The sequence below is a fragment of the Chionomys nivalis genome, chromosome 18 (genome assembly GCF_950005125.1).
Source record: "Chionomys nivalis chromosome 18, mChiNiv1.1, whole genome shotgun sequence".
In the NCBI taxonomy this organism is placed as follows: Eukaryota; Metazoa; Chordata; class Mammalia; order Rodentia; family Cricetidae; genus Chionomys; species Chionomys nivalis.
The window spans coordinates 60,672,236-60,692,487 of NC_080103.1; the positions used below are offsets into that span (position 1 = coordinate 60,672,236).

At 42.1% G+C, this 20,252-nt stretch overlaps 1 protein-coding gene across 3 annotated transcripts in view; it reads left to right on the top strand.

Annotated features, from left to right (window-relative positions):
- Positions 1-20,252, top strand: part of Erich3 (glutamate rich 3) — a 91,965-nt gene that overhangs the window by 65,480 nt on the left and 6,233 nt on the right. For all 3 annotated transcript variants that reach the window (XM_057793949.1, XM_057793947.1, XM_057793948.1), the window contains 2 exons: positions 5,031-5,465; positions 14,171-14,293. In XM_057793949.1, coding sequence (XP_057649932.1) covers positions 5,031-5,465; positions 14,171-14,293 — 558 coding nt within the window. The remainder of the gene's footprint in view (positions 1-5,030; positions 5,466-14,170; positions 14,294-20,252) is intronic.

Sequence of the window (20,252 nt, forward strand, 5' to 3'; positions counted from 1 at the left end):
TGCACACTTTGATGAATCCACTGTCGAGTGGCCCATGAGTGATGGAGGAGAGCCGACTCAGAGAGGACCCTGCTCCAGGAATGGCGTGTGCTGCTTCCTGCCATTTCAAAGGGACAATGGCTTCTGATCTCTGCATTTGTGTTCGCAACCCCGGACACTAATTTACCAGCAGAAAATGCTTTGTTAAAGATGAACGCTGTGAGTCTGGTAGGGAAAACACTGTGTGACCAGGAATGCACTTTTCCTGGGCAGTTTGGAGGTCAAAGCTAAATAATTACTCATGAGAACAAAAAAAGGGAGAGGCGGTGAAGACAGACCGGAGAGCAGGAGGAAGACAATGTTGTTTCTCCAACTACTCAAAGAGCCAGATTTGAAGCACATATTTGTCTTATAATAGTTCACTTGTGTGTTCTTCAGTCTGATAAAGCCGATGCCATAGACCTAAAATCTCAGAGTCGCCAAACATTCAATTTACTGCAATTAAGATTCTTACCATCTTGGGGTTTTATTTTTTTGCTTAAATATATACTTTGAGGATTTCATAGATGTACCCAGTGTATTTTGGTCATATTGGCTATGAACTTGAAGAGAAACCCATGGCAAGTTCCCCTTCTGCATTAATATTGTATTGGACATGACTCGACGAGCTGACTACTGCAGGGTCATACGCCCACATCCTGGGTAGGGGAGAGCCATGAGGAAATTATACACAATGGATAGACACACTTTATGTGTTTGTTTTTGCACAGCTTGTCATTATTTGTTTCTTTTCATTTTGTTTAATGTGGATGCATGTTTGCCTACATGCATGGAAGTCTGTGGTGCACCTGCTTGGTTCCGGTGGAGGCCATAAAACGTCTTTCGTGCCTTATAACTGCGATTGTAGATAGTGGGTGCTGAGCACACAACCAAGTCCTCTGCACGCACAGTGAGTGCTTCTAACCCTTGAGCCTCCTCTCCAGCTTCAGTCATTTCTTAATAACATGGGTTCCTTAACCCACTGCTGGCTGCTGAAGAAGGAAGTCATAGATTCAAGAAAGATGGTTAAATCCACCATTGCTTAGTCTACATTCAAATACTTTCATATGAGGTCTTCCGCTATGACTTTGTCTTCTTTGATGTGTGATCTCACTATGTGACTGAGGCTGGCTTTGAGCTTGAGATCCTTCTGTCTCGGCCTTGCATATTCTGGAAACAGAAGAGCATGTGTCACCACACCAGGCCTCTCTACACTTCTAAATGCACATGGTTATATAGTTATGATGTCACTCAGCAAACTTCTGAAGGAAGACTGATTGACCAGCTCATAATACAAAAGCATAAAGATTTACACAGTACAGTACGATGTGATTTGTTCTGGTCTCAATACTAAATTCACTATACAGCTTAGATAGTTCAGTCAGACAGTGTAGAGGCGGCTACCCGCTGGGGCCCCTTTTTCCTGTCATAGCTGTATGGTCAGCAGATATGTCCTTATAAAATAATGTATATATTTAACTCAATGGTGAATTCACATATTTCAGTGAGTGATAACTGATTACCTGTTGAGGGCCGGATACCTGCTCTTACAACGAATGGTGAGCTTATACATTAATTTAATTTGTATTTCTATGTTTTAAAACATCTATTCATTCTAGAACAGTGGTGCTCAACCTGTGGGATACCCTACACATCAGATGTTTGCACTATAATTCATAACAGTAGAAAAGTTACCGTTATGAAGTTTGTTGTTGGGGGTCACCACAACATGAGGAGCTGTACTAAAGGGGAGCAACATTAAGAAGGTTGAGTGGCACTGTTCTAGAATGTTCACTGAGTACCAACTCTTTGTTGTTATATTGCATGTGAAGATTTCACCTGAACCCTGGTAGCTGGGATGAGAGGGAAATAGTTCACACGTGCATGCCTATAAGCAGGAACCATTAGTATATGAATTCATGTGCCTTTGCCAAATCGGAAGAACAAAGGAAGTGTTATTTGTGAAGTGAAGGTTTTGTTTTGAATTCTTAAACTTAGTAATAAGAAAGGTGCCATTGGTAATACAGTAGGAAAAAGTTGTGGCTTTATTGGCTTGATGTCAATTTTTAATAGAAATTAACCACTCAAGTTGTATAATTAAACACAGTACCTTAGATTCTAGCGTAAACAACAATGAAGTGACAAAACAGGGTGACAACCAGGACTCTGAGGAACTAGCAAGTTTTCAAGTTTGCTACGTGCTGAAGAGTGTGGGAATAATTTTTAAAAAACAAGCTTGCCCTTGGTGAAGACCGTGCAGACTCTGAGGGTAGGAAGAGCGGATCCACAGCTTCTGAGAGCTCTTCACGACGACCGCTAGGAAAATGAGCCAGTACCCCAGGGAACAGCACAGTTATCCATCTGGTCTGCAAACATGAGCAAATCACTAGTCATTGAAGGGCCTGCCTTCCAGCTGGAAGGAGAGGCCGTGGCTCTCTTTTCTTTGTAGACTATTTCCTGGCACATTGGATGTTCTCAGCTTTAAGGGATAGGTGAGTCCAGGCAGGCCGTCTGCACTGTTAATGGTATGAGAAAGGGAGGAAAGTTGGGGATGACCATGATCCTCCTAGGAACAGAAACAGTGGGGGATGTGCAGTTGGCTTTGGCAGAGCCTCAGACACTGAGTACAGATCTTTTCCTGGACAAGGAGATCAGCAACAAGCTCTCTCAGTAACAGGAGAGGGACTTTGTGGAAAAAAATGGAACCAGGCAAGAGGCTGTGGCTTTACTTTGTACCTCCAGTAGCTTCTCTGTTCTAATGACAAACAATTTCAAATATGTCCTCAAAGTTGTTTTATTTGGAAGTTTTTAATGTAAATTTTGCCTTATTTCTAAGAGAAGTAAAACTCGTTGTGGAAATCTCATTGCACAAACCTTTTGCTTTTTCTGCAATCCCTGTCTTACCCCAGTGTCTGCACAGATACGGAGCAAGAAGTGAGAGTGAGAGTCAATTACACCAGGAGATGAGGGAGACATTTGGAAATGGAAAGGATTTTGTATTGGAGGGCAGGTGCCCTAGCTACTGAGAGGCCACACAGTTCCCCTTCTTTCTTTACTGAACATACTCAAAATTGAACCAGGATGAGCTGTCGGTCTTTTGAAATAAAATAATATACCTAATAGAAGCTACTGAAAAAGACAGGAAGGTAGCCTGTGAGTAGTTCACAGAACCCAAAGTGGGAATCATCCTGCCAACATTCAGATGGCCCGTGCAGCCTTGGGGTCTCTGATTGTGCTGAACGACATGTCCTAAAATGATACATTGGGTAGAGTCACCCACTAATAAGTGTGAGTTGTTTCCCTTAAATTTTGGGGGAGAACAGAGAGTGCATGGCCCAACTAAGGGTTCTCTAGAAGCACAGAGTCACCTGGTGCTTGCCCAGGGATTGTGGTGACAAGAATGGTGTTTCAGAGAGGCTGCTGCTTAACAGAGCCTCACTAGTGCCTTGGAAGTGTTGGCATGTCTCTGTGGCTATAGTTAAACTGATATAGAGAGCTGTGATATAGATTGCTGGCAGAGCCAGAGGGACAGGAGGATGACGAAGGAAAGACTGGCATTTTTTCTCGTCTTTAGTTCCACATTAGCTGGCCCAGCCAAATGTGTCAGCATCGTACAGTGATACAAAAGTCAGCTAAGTGAATGTGGAACACGGAAGAACTAAATCTGGAAGAGCAGGAAGCTCTGGGACTCCCACTAGTTAGTATATTCTATATGCATGTTTGGTCCCTGGTACCCTCAAAAGACAAAGTGTTTTCTGCAAAATAACTTTAAGTTCAGAACAAACTTTGTTTTTTAAAGCAAACATGAGCTTGTGTTTTTCTTGTCTGAAACAATGGAATCAGGGACTTTTACAATTGCGCCCCTTTCTTTCACGGATTCAACGCGTAGGTTCACTCTTGGGAAGTTTCCACAAGCCTTATAGAGTTCACATGCAAGCCATTTTTGACTATTGTATGTTTCTCGCATATATCCTTCTGGCAGTGCATCTGGGGCCTCTATTTTGGCTCTGTGATCTGCAGTGTTATTTCTCCACCCTGTCCTCTTTCATAGATTGCCTTAGGTTGCCCGAAGTTTTTCACCCTTGGGCATAAACTGCCTGGAGAAACCAGGGAGTTTATATTCCCCACAGGGTGGCCCACAGCCAATTATCTCTGTAGTTCAAAGTGAGAAAACCTGCTCGCTCTTAAGCCCATTACATCCCTCCTAGCCCAACTGCCAGCTGAGTTGAGCTGATTCTGGAAACAGCTCATTGACTGACTGTCTCCCGTGCTTGCCTGGCTTCCTAACTCCCCGAAGACACTTTCCTGGAGCTCATACTCAATTTATCTTCTTCTCGGGCAGCTTCCTTTTAATGTCTCCCTTATAGGGACTCCAGAAAAGATGTTATCTACATACACACATACCCCAAACACATTTCCTAATGCCCAGCTGCTTTGTGAGTGCAAAGATGGTACCCAGATGCCAGAGTGTTCTAGGGTGGTAGATTTTACAGTAGATAAAAATATTTGACATTACTGCTGTGATTAAACAGTAGAAGTCAATATGTGTTCCTACAAAAACAAAGTAGTACCCGAAATTTCTAATAGCAAAGGTATTTATAGCCTCTCTAGAGATTCTGAAAGAGAATTCAAACCTGGAGTTGGTTTTCTGTTAAATGTGATCTATTAAACTGGCTTGGGGGCACAGACCTTTAATACCTAGCAATTGGGAGGTAGGAACTGGAACCCATGGGGTATAAAGGCAGTGTGAACCGTAGAGTGAAACACTGTCTTGAAATAAGACACAATTAAATAACCATCACAAAAATAAAAGTAAATCCAAACCAAGCCAAAAATCTTTGGTAGTTTGCAGATCAGTTTTTAATCATGATAATAACATAGAATACACTGAGAAAGTGATCCGTTCTCCCTAAAGTTTGTTGATGGGTTAATATGATTTCTTCCCACTATAGTTCCCTATCAGCTGACACATTTACTATATAGCGAAGATGTTACCATTTTATTTTTTGCAGATATTAAGACCGTTTCTTCGAACTCGTCTAGAAGTCACCCCTACTCCAGTGAAAGCGAAGACGAATCTGCGGAGCCGAGCACAGATGTGCACTCCGGAAACAGTGCAGGGGGAAGTTCCAGAAGTTCCTCTTCTCAGGACCTACACGAAAGTGACGACCAAGGAAAGTACCATATCCCAGTTGAGGAGTCCTTGGAAACTGAAATCGAGGAGCAAGAAATCACTAAAGTAGAAGAGGTTCACGAGCCTCCGCTGACAGAGGTTAGTTGTTTGCCTGCTGAGGAAGAACCAGTGGAGGTAACCAAAGAGATTACAGAACCCAAGACGTCTGGGCAGTCTGCTTTCCCAGAGGCAAAGGTTAGAAGCCAGCTCCAGGAAGGAGGCACCTCCGTGGTGGAGGACAGAATAGCCGACCTCTCTGGGCTGGAAGAAGAGGGTAAGTACAGCCAATAAGGTGATGCCATGCTCACGCACGGCCAATGAGGTGCCACGCTCACTCACGTACCTGTGCATGGAAGCTGATTTGTGTCAATGCGACTGCCAGAGCTGGGGAATCAATCTGGATGATTCTGGAAGGATTCTATATTTGCCTTTCTCCTTGTCACAGAATTTCACATGTATTTTCAGCTTGCTGTTTTCCTTCTATTGCATTTTAAAAATGACTTGATCATTCTTACATAGCCTGTTTCCTATTTTCTGTAAATTCCTTCCTATGGTAATTCTGTCTCAAAAATCAAATAAAACACGATACGCGTGTGAAAGTCAAAGACATGTCTGGCTTTTTAGAGGTCGATGCTAACGCTGCTGTTTGTTCCGAGTGGTATATACATTTGTATATGTATAACTCATGTGGATGGTGCTTAGTGTGTCCTATGCATGGCTGTATGTTGGATGTGAACTCATTGCATCATAACCATGGCCATCTCTTCTCTCCGGGGGAAGCAGCCATTTCTTAAGAAGGTTGTTTTGCCAAGAACTGAAGAGCCAAGGGGCAGTCCCAGAACTGGGTCAGGTGGAGTGGCCCCAGAGCTTCTAGAGACTTCTATTGTCTCCCTGTCATTGCAGATTAGATTCATACACAACTATTAAAATTTCCTAAGCTATTTCATTCTGAACTATACTCTGACACTGAGCTCTTTCATGGTCACTGGGTTTCCAGGGTGTGTGGGCAGGTCCTGTTTGATGAGAGAAGTTTAAGGTGGGACAATGGATCCCCAGGACCACAGACACATGGAAGGTCAGAGGCTTCTGTCACCTCGGAGAAGACAAGAAATGGACAGAGCCCAGTCTATGGCTAGTGAATTGTGTCTTCCTGATAGCTGCTTCTCTGTATCCTTCCAGGCCTCCAGGTCCCCACCGTTTGCTCTCATCTGTCTCCCCAACAGTGCACCAGAAGAGCTGCTGGGTTCCCAGTTAAATCTGATTCACAGTTTAATATTATGAATCCAACTATGTATTTAAAACTTTAAGTGCTTTTAATTGTTATACGTTTTAGATCTCTAAAAGCTGTTACTGAACTATTCAGGCCTCCATCTAGGAATAGAAGATATTAAATAGTTACCTGTCTGTCTTACTGCTAATGTAGCCTTGTAGTATGTCATGGTAGTATAGTCAAGACAAGGATGTAGTGAAGCTCCTTCCAGAAAGTGTTAGAAGACTTGACCACTGGGCTGATGTCACTAATTATGTCTAGAATGAGGAAGGGATGTGACATGTAAAAGTTCAAAGTAGGACAAGTCCCACGCAGCTAAGATCACTTTGATAGAGCTGCCTACCATGACTTGAACAAGGATGACGCCAGTAGGCATGCTAATGTGGAGGGAGAAAGCTCATAATGCCTGGATTCAAGACAAAGAACTACAGGGAACTGAGCAATGCTGAGCGTTGGAGAAATAGTTTACCTTAGGGAGGAGTGTACCAATTGATTATTCAACACCAAATAAATGGGCAGTCCTGAAGACATATACAAGTAATCCTGTATGCACTAAACAGGATGTATTTGAATATTTAGTTACATATATATGTAATATATGCTTTATGTATATATAAAACAATATATACTTTATGTATATATGTATATATACTTTATGTAATATATTCTTTATGTGTATAGATAACAATATATACTTTATGTATATATTACATATATAATAGTGTGTACACACACATACATAACAACAATTAAAGAAAAAGAAGCCATGACTTTGAAGGAAAGCAGGGAAAGTACAAGGGAGGAGCTTGCAGAAAGGAAAGGAAAGGGGAAATGATATAATTACATTTTATTCACAAATTTTATTTTAAAAAAGAAAGCAAGCTTTCATGAAGCATGTGCTTGGTAAGGATGTTGAGGCTGGATGCAAGCTTCAAGGTTGGGCCATGAGCAAAGTGTCCAGATCAGTGGTCTCAGCAGGGCATGACCATCAAGTAAGCCCAGAAAAGGAGCTAGGATAAGCTAAAAATAGATCTTATATTTTTAAATGGCCCCCCAAAAAACTTGAGGAATTTATTTATTTAGGTTATTACTGGAAGGGGTATCAATCTTGGCCCTTGAATTATACCACAAATAGTACATTTCAAAAGGATTTGCCTTAGTGAATTAAAATTCTCGAAACACTTTGATAAAAACAGTATCTTTGATCTCGGATGTTGTCATTATATCCTGGTAGAGCATAACAGACAAAGGAAAAGTACATAATTTATTAGTTACCAATGAAGAAGACTGAGGTGTGGGCTGGCATCACAGCTCAGGAGAACAGGGCTTGCCCAGCATATGTGGGCTCTGTATTTGAGTTCCAGAAGAGGAAAACAAACTTCTATAACGATTTTTATCATTGTTTTCATGTCAGAAAACTCGGTATTTTTCTTCATTTTAAAAAACAGCATACAAAGTATTAGAATTCAGCATGATATTTGCATATGTAATTTGTGTTTGTTGACAGTTTTTCTCCTCCATTCTTCCCTCTTTTCTCTTTCCATGACCAGTAATGCCCCTCCTGCCTGGATGTCACATGTTCTGTGACCAGCATCCTCATGTCTCCCTTTTCTGTTTCTATGTCCCCTCCAGGGTTTTATGATCTATATGCACATGAAGGCCTGTGTAATCTCATAATTTATTGGTGTGCTCTACTACAATTCAGAACAAAGTATCACTGGGTTGTTTTCAGGATAAAATAAGTTTTGAAAGTTCTTTCAGGGATAAATAATTCACATATATTTAGGAAAATAAATGTCTATGACTAATGTTTGAGGACAGCAGCCCTGAGCTGTGTCCCTGAATACTGTGCAAGGGCCAACAATGACAGTCTTCCTTAAGCCAGCTCTCCCATCCTAGCATGGCTCTGCTGCCCTGCTGGAGAAGCCCTGCAGTAGCCTTGGTCATGGAGGGTCTCACCAGTGACCAGGATCTGTATCCGCAGGAAATCTGGAAACATCCTAGAAATTGTTCCTATTCTGTGGCCTGTAATACAGTCATATAGTGTAAATATCAGCAATTTCATAGAGACACACTGTATTTCTTAAGATGAGCAGAAGGCCATCTCATACTTACAGATTTGTAACATATCAATAAAATGTAGACCTATATCAAGTTACTGTGTGTATAAATGACACATGTAAGTATGTGTGCATATCTATCCTTTATGTTGCTGCTGTGTGTAGATATACACACACACATAGAAGTAATACATCTTCATTTCAAGGACTATACATATTATATATATTAATGCAATGTAAGGGACATAATATATTTGATAAGTATTTTGTCTAACTTCAATATTGCTGCTGTAGTGAGGTAGAACAGACTTAACACGCTTACTATAAAGCATTTCTTAAGATGAAATCAGAAATCTTACAGAGCTAAAATTCAAGCTTCTGGAAGCTTCGAGGAGACTCAACCCCTTCCCTTCTCCAGTCTGCCTTGTGCTCACTCGCATCAGTCTCTCACTAGCTTCATTTAAAACCCTGCCTTTCCATCTCTAAATCTGCCCTCCCTCAGACTTCTGCTCCCCTTGTCACGTCTCTTCAAACTCTTGCCCCTCTGCCCTCTCTAACAAAGGCACACGGGTGCACACACGGAGTCCTGATACCAAGGCTCTTTATCACGTGTGTCAAGGTGTGTGTGGGATGCAAGGCGATCTGCATAGGTTTGCAGAATAAGGATATGGTCTTTCAAGCGGGGGATACTGTTCAGTGTTCTAAACATTTCAAACAAATTAAGAATGCATGAATCACTTGACATGGGCAATAGGAAACAACCAGAAGAACTTACAGAAAATAAATTATTCATCCTGTAATACCATGCATCAAAATCAATGACAGAAAGGAAAAGTTATTTGAAATATTTGAAGCATAGATTTTTACATATATTTAAATAAGTAAATAGTTTTTGGAAAGTAGGGTTGCCATACAATGGATTGTAATATGCTGATGAATAAAATAACAAGTGTTGAACATATCAGTAGATTTTATCCCTCATATTTTAGAAATGGTAAGTATATTTGTTTATTTTCTCAAATACATTGGGAAACATTTTACATGATGCCTCTAATGTCACAGGTATTTTATAATCTTTTTATGAACAGGTTTGACACTGGAAGGCCAGGAATGAGACTTTTATCCTTGCTAAGCTTTAATACATGAGTTAACTTTGTTAATGTTTATTCTTCAATAATATCTATATATAAACTAGAAAAAAAGGTAGTTTAAAAATACTCTAACATTTATTACATGAAAAATCACTTTCATTGTTTGGTAAGTTTTTAAATTTTCAATCTGACATTTTACAGTTAATTGTTGTATTTTATACATTTATTAAGCTTTTATAAAGCATGCTCTGCCTATGCTACAATGAGACTCTACAAACACTGCTGTGTGGCTCTGATGAGCATCCTTAACGTCCATGTTTTCCATTCTTGGGCTTCCTCAGAATCTAACCTTTTCCCTATTGCTGAATATTTATTTTTTCCCACACTTATTTTGATACATTTTTTAATTCTATGATTAGCAGTTCTTTTGTGTTTGATTACCTATTTATTTCAAATTCACAAATATTTCCTCAAGATTATAAAAAGTATAATTTCTGTATCAAAAGTTACAGGTTTTTTGTGGGTATTGATGGACTTTCTTCTTGCTCACAAACAATAGCCTCAAAAGTTTAAGTATTACAGGGAGGAGGACAGAGTGTCAGGAAATCTGGTGATTCTGTCTTCCTGTCTTCCTCATATGTGTGGCTATAGCTAAGAAAACACTCACGGTTCTAGACATTTTATAGGATATACTTACAGAATGTGAACATAAAATAACGGGCAAGTAGTGTTTTCTGTTAGTTATAATTTAGAAGACAAAAAAAAATAATTTAGAAGACATATAGAAATTCAGTAATTTCTGGTGTGTGTGTGTGTGTGTGTGATGTTGGGACTGAACCCAGGGCTTTGAGCCTGTTAGCCAAGCGCTCTACCAGTGACCTGTATCTGCGGCTTCATTCTGTGTTTTTAGGTATAAATTAAGAATAGTCAGCCTGTGTAATTTAATCCGAAGTAAGGGTATGACTAAAGTAAAATGTGATTTGTTGTTACGTGCACAGGATAAAACAGGTCTGAATGAGAGCAGACAAATCTGAGCTGAGCTGAGGTCTAAGAACAAGGTCTGAGTGAATGTGGAAGTATTCGGTCGTCTGTTCCGGTAGATTCCTTCTGCCACTGTGTGTGGACATATTCAGGCATCTGTTTCAGTGGATTCCTTCTGCCACACCCGGCATACACTTTGTGTCCAACACGGTTCTTTGTGTGAATATGACGAAGTCCTTGACTATACAAAGTTTGTGATCAGGGAGGAAATACGTTTGACACATGGATCGTTAAGCATGGTGGTTTACCTGGTGTGCAAATGAGGAGGCAGAATGATTGTTGAGGGTACCTTTTGAGGGCTGGCTTTTCTGCTAATGGTACATTTGAGCAGAGACATGAGGAAGGGACAGAGGTCAGCTACTCTGTCACCTGCCGGAGATCTGAGGGACAGCTAGGAGCCTCAGCCCTGGACTGCGGACAGAGTTTGGGAAGAAAACCAGTGTAGCGGAATAAGGTGGAAGGGAGGCAGAAAGGGGAAGAGGAGGGAGCCAGGAACAGGGAGAGGGAGAGAGGAGGAGAGGCAGAGGGGAGCCGAGGTAGACTTACAGACCTCTGCGAAGTACTTATTCTGCCATGGAAATTTCAGAGTGGACAGATGACATGATCTGAACTTTTAGGAAGACAACGCTCCCTCCTGTAGGGAGGATGGAATCTGTCCTTGAACAGCTGTGGCCTTGAACTTATAATTAATTCTGAGTTTTGTGCGCCATGCTTCAATGTCACAGGTAACATCAAAGCATCTTCACTGTGGAGGTCGATGAGGTTAGCTGCAAGTCTGTCAGGATCAGTTTCGGGGACGGTAATTGATCCCCTACAACGGGTGATCGAGGCACAGAGATACTCTCCAAGGTGACTGTGGACTTAGAGTGAACTTGCCTGTGTCTCCACTCTGCTTCCATGGATTTTTATGGTTTAGAATTTCCGATACAGCCATTGGCATCATTTTCCTCTGCTGTGGAGCAGCTCAGTATTCTTTGCATGTTTACGATGGGACCAGTTCATTTTGTTTCAGCGCTAGCAGAGGAGAAGGGATGAACTCCCTGTCCTTGAAGGAACAGGCAGAGAATGTAAAAGATGCACAGGGCTACCAGCGAAGGCGCTTGCTTGCATTTTGACACCTGAAATTGTGGAAAAGAGAGGTAATAGTGAGAACTAAGGGCAGTGTAAGATGGACAGACTGACGTTTATGTTTTGTGGCTTCACCAGGGTTTTTAGTTTGTGTACTGGGCTTCTCATTTTGCACTGCCCAAATTCTTCCTCAGGCCCCGCTGGCTACAAAATACTTGATACTTCATAGAAACAAACAAAATCCCTAAAACTTCCCCAACACACAGTAAGTGGAAGCTCTTGAATGATCCCTGTCCATTTCTTATTTCTCTAGAGATTTTTGTTTTACCTGAACTGTGTAATAATGCAGAAAACTTTATTTAAAAAAAATCACAAAAGTAAACATGGCATTCTAGATTTGTGTTTAGTTGACAAATTAGAGCCCTTATTGCAACATCATTCTGTGCCTTACTTTTTCTTAGAATCCAAGTTTATGATAAGGAGTCTATAGAAACTTCTAACTATTCATTTAAACCATATGGACAGACTGTGCTTCAAAATGATTGAAACTTTTTTATTATTAAGTATTTGTGACTCAGACATTTATTGGCATTCTGTTTCTATCCTATCTATGAAAGCCTGAGTTTTGGCATTTCATGGTCTGATTTTATTTACACCAGTGTTCGGCTTTTTGCAGTGTGCTGGCCTCTTGGCAGGTGCTAAGATGTAAGACTTAAGGACCATAAAGCTCCATTCAAGGAGGCTAATCAGAAAACTGAAGATGCCAGTGCAATCGGTGATAAGTGTCCCACCCTTGGCTCTGTTTGAAATCAGGACAACCATAAAGGGTTGCACTTGGAAAGTTATAACTTTTCTCCTGACTCATGGACATTGTCACGATCCAGATGTCACACAATCCACAGGATTTGTTGCATAAGAGCATGAGAGAGAAAGACACAAGGAGCTCCCTGGAGTTGATTCCCCATGAGAAGGAGGAAGGACCTCAACATAATTAAGAAGAGATCCTCTAAGTTCGTCAGTTCTCAGTGGTGTTAAAGCTGAGGGAAAATCACAAGGACGTTAATGATAGGTGAGGTTCATGTCCTCCATTCACAAATGTCCTAAACTGACTCAGTAGCACATCCAGCTGGAGCTGAGTTGTCAAGAAGTGGTGTCAACTCCAAACTGTAGTGTCCTGAGTAAATGTTTCAGTTTGTACATAGGGGTGAATGAAGAAACCTAGTGTTCAAACAGAATCGTAAACAATGTATCTGAGTTATACAATGTTCCTCTTTCTGTTTGTCTTAATATTTATTTTCGCCACTGAGAGACACCTGTAGATATCACATTATTTCTTCCCAAACCACCAGTTACCTCAAAGAAGTTTATTAAGCTGGTCAAGATGGCCTCATAGTTGTTTCTCTTAAAGTATAGTCCTTGGATTAGCCCGCATCATGATGCCAAAGATGAGGAAGAAGAGGCGAAGGAGAGAAGAGGCACGGAGGCAGAGGGGGAGACAGGAGACTGACCCACAGTCTTTCTACTCCTGAAGGCAGGTCTCCATCCCAGGTTATCGATGGGGTGATAAATGGTAGCATTAGTGAAGTTAAACACAGACCATCAGATGACCAGCAGTGAGGAGACAGTGTTGTTAGACACTAAAGACAAACGTAATAGATTTTACAGTTTACCTCAGCTTGGGCTTCGGTGAAGAAACACGGAAAACGCCTCTTATCAGCCCCACCATGCTTAGTATACAGGCACTTGCTGCCCTGAGGGCTCAGGTGACTCTATACATTACTTCACTTCCTCCTCCTGATACCTTTGATTCCGTCTCTCTTTTGACAGACAGGTAAACTGAGGAAACAGCATGGAAGATTGGACTTGAACCTGGACCCCTGTGCCTTGCAGGTCCACAGTAGTAGTCAGCGTTATAGAACAGAAACTCATGTGAGAATGTGCACTGTCAGACTGATAGGAATTCCATGACAGCATATGTCCATATGGGGTGAGCACTAAGGTCAGATCACTAAATCTCCTAATGAACGGGACACTCGGTGAGGCAGCATGCGTAGGTTCAGGAATTTAAAAGAGCAGTAATGATTGGTGTCATAAGCGAAAGAACAGACATTTCTAGAAAGCGAAAGGTACCTCGGCTGCTTCTCTAGTCCCACCATCCATCGCGTGTGCACTTGGCAACTGTCACTGCTTCTGGCTGCTGTTGTATTTTCCTGGAAGTGCTGCTTTGCATGAATCTCCTCACTACATGATTGACTCCGGTGTGTTGTGTTTTCTCCTCAAAAATCATAGCTTAGTAGCTATTTAATCTTTATATATTTTTGAAAGCAAATCACATTTTCTTGTGAATTTGTTTAAGTTAAATTTGCCCGTCTTACTCAAACCATGTGAAATACCAATGTCCCCATGGCCTGTCTTATGCTTTTTGATATTTTATATGCTCTCCAATCAGTTGGACAGAAAACAGGTGAAGCCCAAGCACCTGGCCACTACCGCTCCAACACTGAAGCTGGACTTAGCAGCCCAGGGGATGAGGTGACACCCACGAGGGAACTGGAGGTCAACCTGGGAAGAGGTAAGGGCCTGTCGTTACTTAGGGAAGACCTGAAGGGAAGTTCTCTGCAAATGCCGCCTCGTCTCCATCTTTCATCTTCAAGACCTTGTTTGATCCTTTTGCTCCTTCCTTCCTTCCCTTCTCCCTCCCTCCCTCCCTCCCTCCCTCCCTCCCTCCCTCCCTCCCTCCCCCTTCTCTTTCTTCTTTCCTTCCCTTTTTCTCATGTAATGGATATGGATGACAAGAAGTGCCCCAAAGGTCTAAAGGAGAGCTTTGAAACTGACAATAGCTATAAATGCTGTTTTTTTTTTTAATACACTGATGTTTAAGACATAAAAACAAACAAACAACAAGAAACCTAACTGGGGTGGTGGCGCACGCCTTTAATCCCAGCACTTGGGAGGCAGAGGCAGGTGAATCTCTGTGAGTTCGAGATCAACCTGGTCTACAAGAGCTAGTTCCAGGACAGGCTCCAAAGCCACAGAGAAACCCTGTCTCGAAAAACAAAAACAAAAAACAAACAACAAAAAAAAGAAACCTAACTGGTCATTTTCCATAGCCTTACTGACAGTTAACTGACCAAAGTAGATGAATTTATCTTTTCTGATCAAGTAAGAGACGTTAAGAGCCGTATCACACCATGTTTTACAAGGGTTCATGTCAACTTCTCAGTCCTTTGAGAATTCACTGTTATCAGTGTGTAATGGGACCAGTATCCCATCTTCCAGATTGCCTAATAAACATCAAGTCAACAAATGTGACTTAATACATGTGGTCCACGTCCTGTGTCCGTGACGGTGGGCTTCCTCATATTTGGTGAATGTTGTTTTAACTTAGTTTCGATTTGAGTGTTTGAGTGTGTGAGAGTGTGTGCGTGTCAGTGTGTGTGTGAGTGTGTGTGTAAGAGAGTGTGTGTGAAAGTGTGTATGAGTATGTATATGTGTGAGAGTGTGTGTAAGAGAGTGTGTGTGACTGTGTGTATGTGAGTGTGTGTGTGAGTGTGTGTATGTGAGTGTGTGTACTGTTCATCACTTCACCCCATCTCCAGTGTTAAGTAAGAGTTACTATGCACTATGAGACAACATCATGGATGCTCTAGCAGGTGTGAGAGAGGCTCCCTTCCTCTTTGGGCAGCGTGAAGAGGGTCAGGTGACATTTCCAGAAGCAGTGGGTAGACTCACAAGAGAGCAATGCTGAAACTTTGCAGTAGACGTTCCTTTACAGGAATTCTGGGGAGCCTCCCAAGCACACAGTAGAGGCACAGATGTTCCTGAGGAGGCCAGGCCCCAGGGAGAATGTCTAGGTCACTGAAAGCAGTGGGCCGAGGGAGTGGGAAGTCACGAGGCTTTTGCAGGCAGACACAGTTTCACACAGCCACACCATTGATGGCTGCAAGAATTATGCCAGACTTGGCTGCTAACATGTTATGGATAAAAAAAGAAAAAGAAAACTTAGAGAGGTGCCATTTCCTAAGTTCACATAACTAGTAAGCATAAGAGCTTCATGTCCATGCACCAGGCCTATCTGAACTTCCAGGCACCTGCTTATTGCATGGGATCTCACGATCCCGTTCACGAATTCTACACATTTGCTTCTGTAACACACTTCCTCAAAGCTCACGAGATTGCCATAAAAACACACCTTTTACACACAGCTATTTCTGAGAAAGGCTTCAATTACCCATTCTTCCATGTTTTGGGAATGTTCTGTTTGACTTCTCGGTGCTGTGTGTGTTCATATAACAGCTCAGCTGGGTGCCATTAGCACATTTTCTCCTAGAATTTAAACAGTATATTATGATGTGGAGACTAGGGAATTTTATTCCCCTGTTTTCATGAATGCTCTTTAATTAATCCATAAATTCAGAGGCCAGGTTAGAAAAGCAGATGTCTTCTTTGAAATGTTTTCCATAACTGCCTTTTTAACAACATTTCATGCAGGAATCTGAGCAGCAACAGATAAGAAGAAAAAACTTGGCATCCAGGGCTACTTCTCATTGTCCCAACATAGCTGTGTTCTAAGACAGCCCCAGTCTATGGGGAAGTAGAAGTAGGCTACACCCTTTTCCAGGGGAATTTGCTACATGGTGTCTGAGCAGAGATTTGGCTCTACTTAGCCCTGCCAGTGCTCTTAAGGACAATCTTGGGAACTGCTAATTGATGCCTATAAAATGACCTATAAAAGCCAACCTTAGCCTCCCTGACAGACCTAGATTATTAAAATTTTACTTTGTGATTAAAGACAGCAGAACCCATCTTCTAAATATATGTTTTAGGGGGATATGCCAGCTCTTATTGCCCACCATCCACATAGCTTGTGGTACTACTTGTCAAGAGGCTGGGATAACCAGCAAAGGCTGTGTTTGAAGAGGTCATAGAGCAGTAACAACGTAGGGTCTGTGGAGGGAAAGGGAGAGAGAAGATTCTTTTAGGTTGTCACTGATAGTACCACAGGTAAAATAGCCAAGCAAGCCTCTGCTCAGAGGGTAAAGGTGCGTACTGCTAAGCCTGGTGACCTGCATCTCCTCCCTGGACTCCACACAGTGGAAGGAGGGACCTGATCACTGAAAGTTGTCCCCTGACCTCCATGAGGTCACTGTGGTAGCAAATGATCACTCTCCACAATATAATAAATAAATGCAAAAACATTTTAAGAATGCAAGTGAGCAAAGAAACGAGGACAGTTTGTTGGCTTATTGCATAGGTTTACATGGTAGAATCATTTATCACAATTCATAGAATCTATGAGTGTGTGTATGTATAATCAAGTCTGTCTTGGTTACTATCGCCATGACAAAGAGCCTGGCCAAGTGTATTAGTCAGGGTTCTCTAAGTCAAAGCATTTATAGAATGCCTCTCTCTATGTATAGAAAGGAAATTTATTAAAATGATTTAGAGACTGTGACCCAGATAATCCAACATTGGCTGCCTATAAATAGTATGTCAAAGAATCCAGTCATTGCTCAGTCCACAAGTCTCAGCTGGTCTTTAGTATATGCTGGAATCTCAAAGAAGCAGGCTCTAATGCCATTGGAGGAATGAACTTGCTAGGAAAGGTGAGAACAAATGAGCAAAGGGAAGGGAGAGAGAGCTTCCTTGTTCTTAATAGAGGATGCCAGTGGAAGGCGTGGCCCCATTAAAGGTGAATTTTCCCACTTCAAAAGTCTAGATTAAAAGATTAACTTCCAACCTCAGTGATCCAGATTAGAAGTGGGTCTCCCACTTCAAATGATCCAATTAAGAAAATTAAAAAAAAATAAAAACCCTCACAGGATTTTAGTTAATTCAGATGAGTCAAACTGACAACCATGAATAGATATCACATTAAAGCCAATTATAAAAGAAACTTGTTTAACTGGACTTATGGTTTCAGAGGGGTGGAGCCCATGGCGGAACAGCAAACATGACAGTAGGGACAGCTGAGTGCCTGCGTCTGGATCTGAAGGAGGCAGTGGAGAGAGCACCGAGAATGGTGCGGTGGAGAGAGCACCGAGAATGGTGTGAGACCTTGAAGCCTCAAAGGCCACCCCTCGTGTCGCCTCCTCCCAACAGGACAGCATTTTCTAACCTTCAAAACAATCCCCCCAAAGAGGGACCAAGTTTATATAAGCCAATGTGGGGGTGGAGTCTCATTCAAACTACCAAATTCCACTTCCTAGTTCCTGTAGGCTGGCAGCCATATAATAAAGCAAAATGCATTTAATCCAACCTCAAAAGTACCCATCATCTTTTACAGTTTCCACAAAGCTGAAAAGTCCAAGTATCTTCTCAGACTCAAGGCAATCTCTTAACTGTAACCCCCTACAAAAGCAGAGCCCCAAATACTTCCAATGTACAACAGCACAGAATGAATATTACCATCACAAAATGGGGGGAAGGGAGCAGTGTGAGGAAATACTGAACCAAAACAAGGCCCAAACTCCAAATCCTATAGTCCCATGTCTCATGTCAAAGGCTTAGATAGCTCAGCCTTTCCAACTTTGCTGACTGCAACACACTTCTCTCTTTTGGGCAGCTCCACTTCCTGTCTGTAGCTCTCCTTGATTTAGGGGTCTCCCCCGCCACACGCTTGGCCTCAGTGGTTCTCCTTGACTGTAGACAATGATCCTCTGTCTCCCTTATTCTGTATCTTCATGACTCTACAGCTGGAACCATGCGGACCACAGTGCCAGGTACAGGTCCTGCTTGGGATGGAGCCTGGCCTCTTCCTTGATTTCTATTTCCATAAGCTTTCAATTGTTGTTGCTTAGTAGGAGCATAAAATTCCTCAGGTATTTTCCTTTTAAAAATTAAAGGTTTATTTGGGCTGGGTCTTGCCCTGATGGCACCCCTCCCTTTATTTCAGTTTACATCAGGCCTCATCTTGTCTGTTTCAACACAACACAACACAACACAACACAACACAACACAACACTTAGTTTCCTAGTTCTCTTTTCCCCCAGCTGAACATTTTCCATTTCTTCTTGCCCTGCTTGCTGTTTCTAACTGTAGCTCTGCATAATAGTGACTGCCAATAACCATGTGACCATCAGTGATAGGCTACCTTGAATCTCCCTTGCCAATGAAACTAATCTATTATGTTTCAATTTTGCCTCAGGCAAATTTTTAGGGCAAGGGCAAACCGTATCCACAGTTTTTGCTAATACAGCACAGGAGTGGTCTCTAGTTCAACTACTAGTGGTGTTCTGCTCTGGTCCTCTGAAACCTCCTGAGTTGGGCTTCCCTAGCCAACAGAAGGCTTGACACAACTGTCTTCCATGTTCTTACTAGGCTGGCCCATTAAGCTCCATTTACAGCATCCAGCCACTTTCCTGGTCCAAAGTCCCAAAGTCTTCCACATTTCTCCCCAAACCAGTATGGTCAGGTTTGTCACAGCAATAGCCCATGCTCTGGTCCTGTCTTAGTTACTTTGCAGTTGCTGTGAAGAGACACCATGACCAAGGGAACTGGTACAGGAAAGCATTTGCTTGGGCTGTTATCTCAGATGGTTAGAGCGCATGATGGCAAGAACAGCTGGGAGCTCATATCTTGATCCATAATTGGAGACAGAGAGATCGTTTAAAATCTCTAATCCGGTCCTCCAAGGCCACACCTTCTAATCCTTCCCAAGCAGTTCCAATAAGTAGTCAAACCACATGACCAAGTATTCACTCTCATCCAAACTACCACGGTGTCCATGTTGGTGAGTGTGGGTTCCTATACGTGTGCTTGAGTGTCCATGTACACCTGTAGGTCAGAGGTCATCCATTGGTTGTCATTCCTAATGAAGTTTCCACCCTGTTTTATGTGTTGCTGTTTGTGTTGTTTTGAGACAGGATCTCTTACTGAACCTGGCTCATCCAATAAGTAAGGTTGAGTGGCCGTCAACCTTCAGGGATCCACTCATCCCATGATTCCTGGTGCTGGTTTACAGGTGTGGTCTACCATACCTGGGATTTTTCTTCTTATTATGGAATCTGGAGATGGAACTTAAGTCCTTGTAGGGCACCACATGCCTCACTGACTGAGCTACATTCCAAACCCTGACTTTCCTTTTCCTGTGCAAAGTCTCAGACTGGGTTCCACCCCTGGAACGTGTGAAGGAGGAAGGAGAGAACTGATTCCACAGAACTGCCCTGTGACCTCCTTGGGTGCTGTTCTGGACATATATACACAAGAATCATAAGTAAAATAAAAACATTTAATAAAACTTGAAAGTAATAAATACTGTTGAGATACTATTTCTGAAGTCCCTGTCACACTGAGTAGGAACCTTCAGCTAGAAAATTTAAAGATATTAGATATTTGCTGGCCCCTGCTTTCTCATTTTCTGACGAATCATTCAGAAGGATACAGTTCTTGGTAAATACGGCAAAATTCAGGGCTTTTCAGAGACAGCAGACCTGTAGATCCAGATTTTCCAGAGAACTTGTGAAGTACTTCAGCCGTGTTGTAGGAAGGTTGTTTACATTGGACACTTTCCCACACAGAAGGTCCCGTCT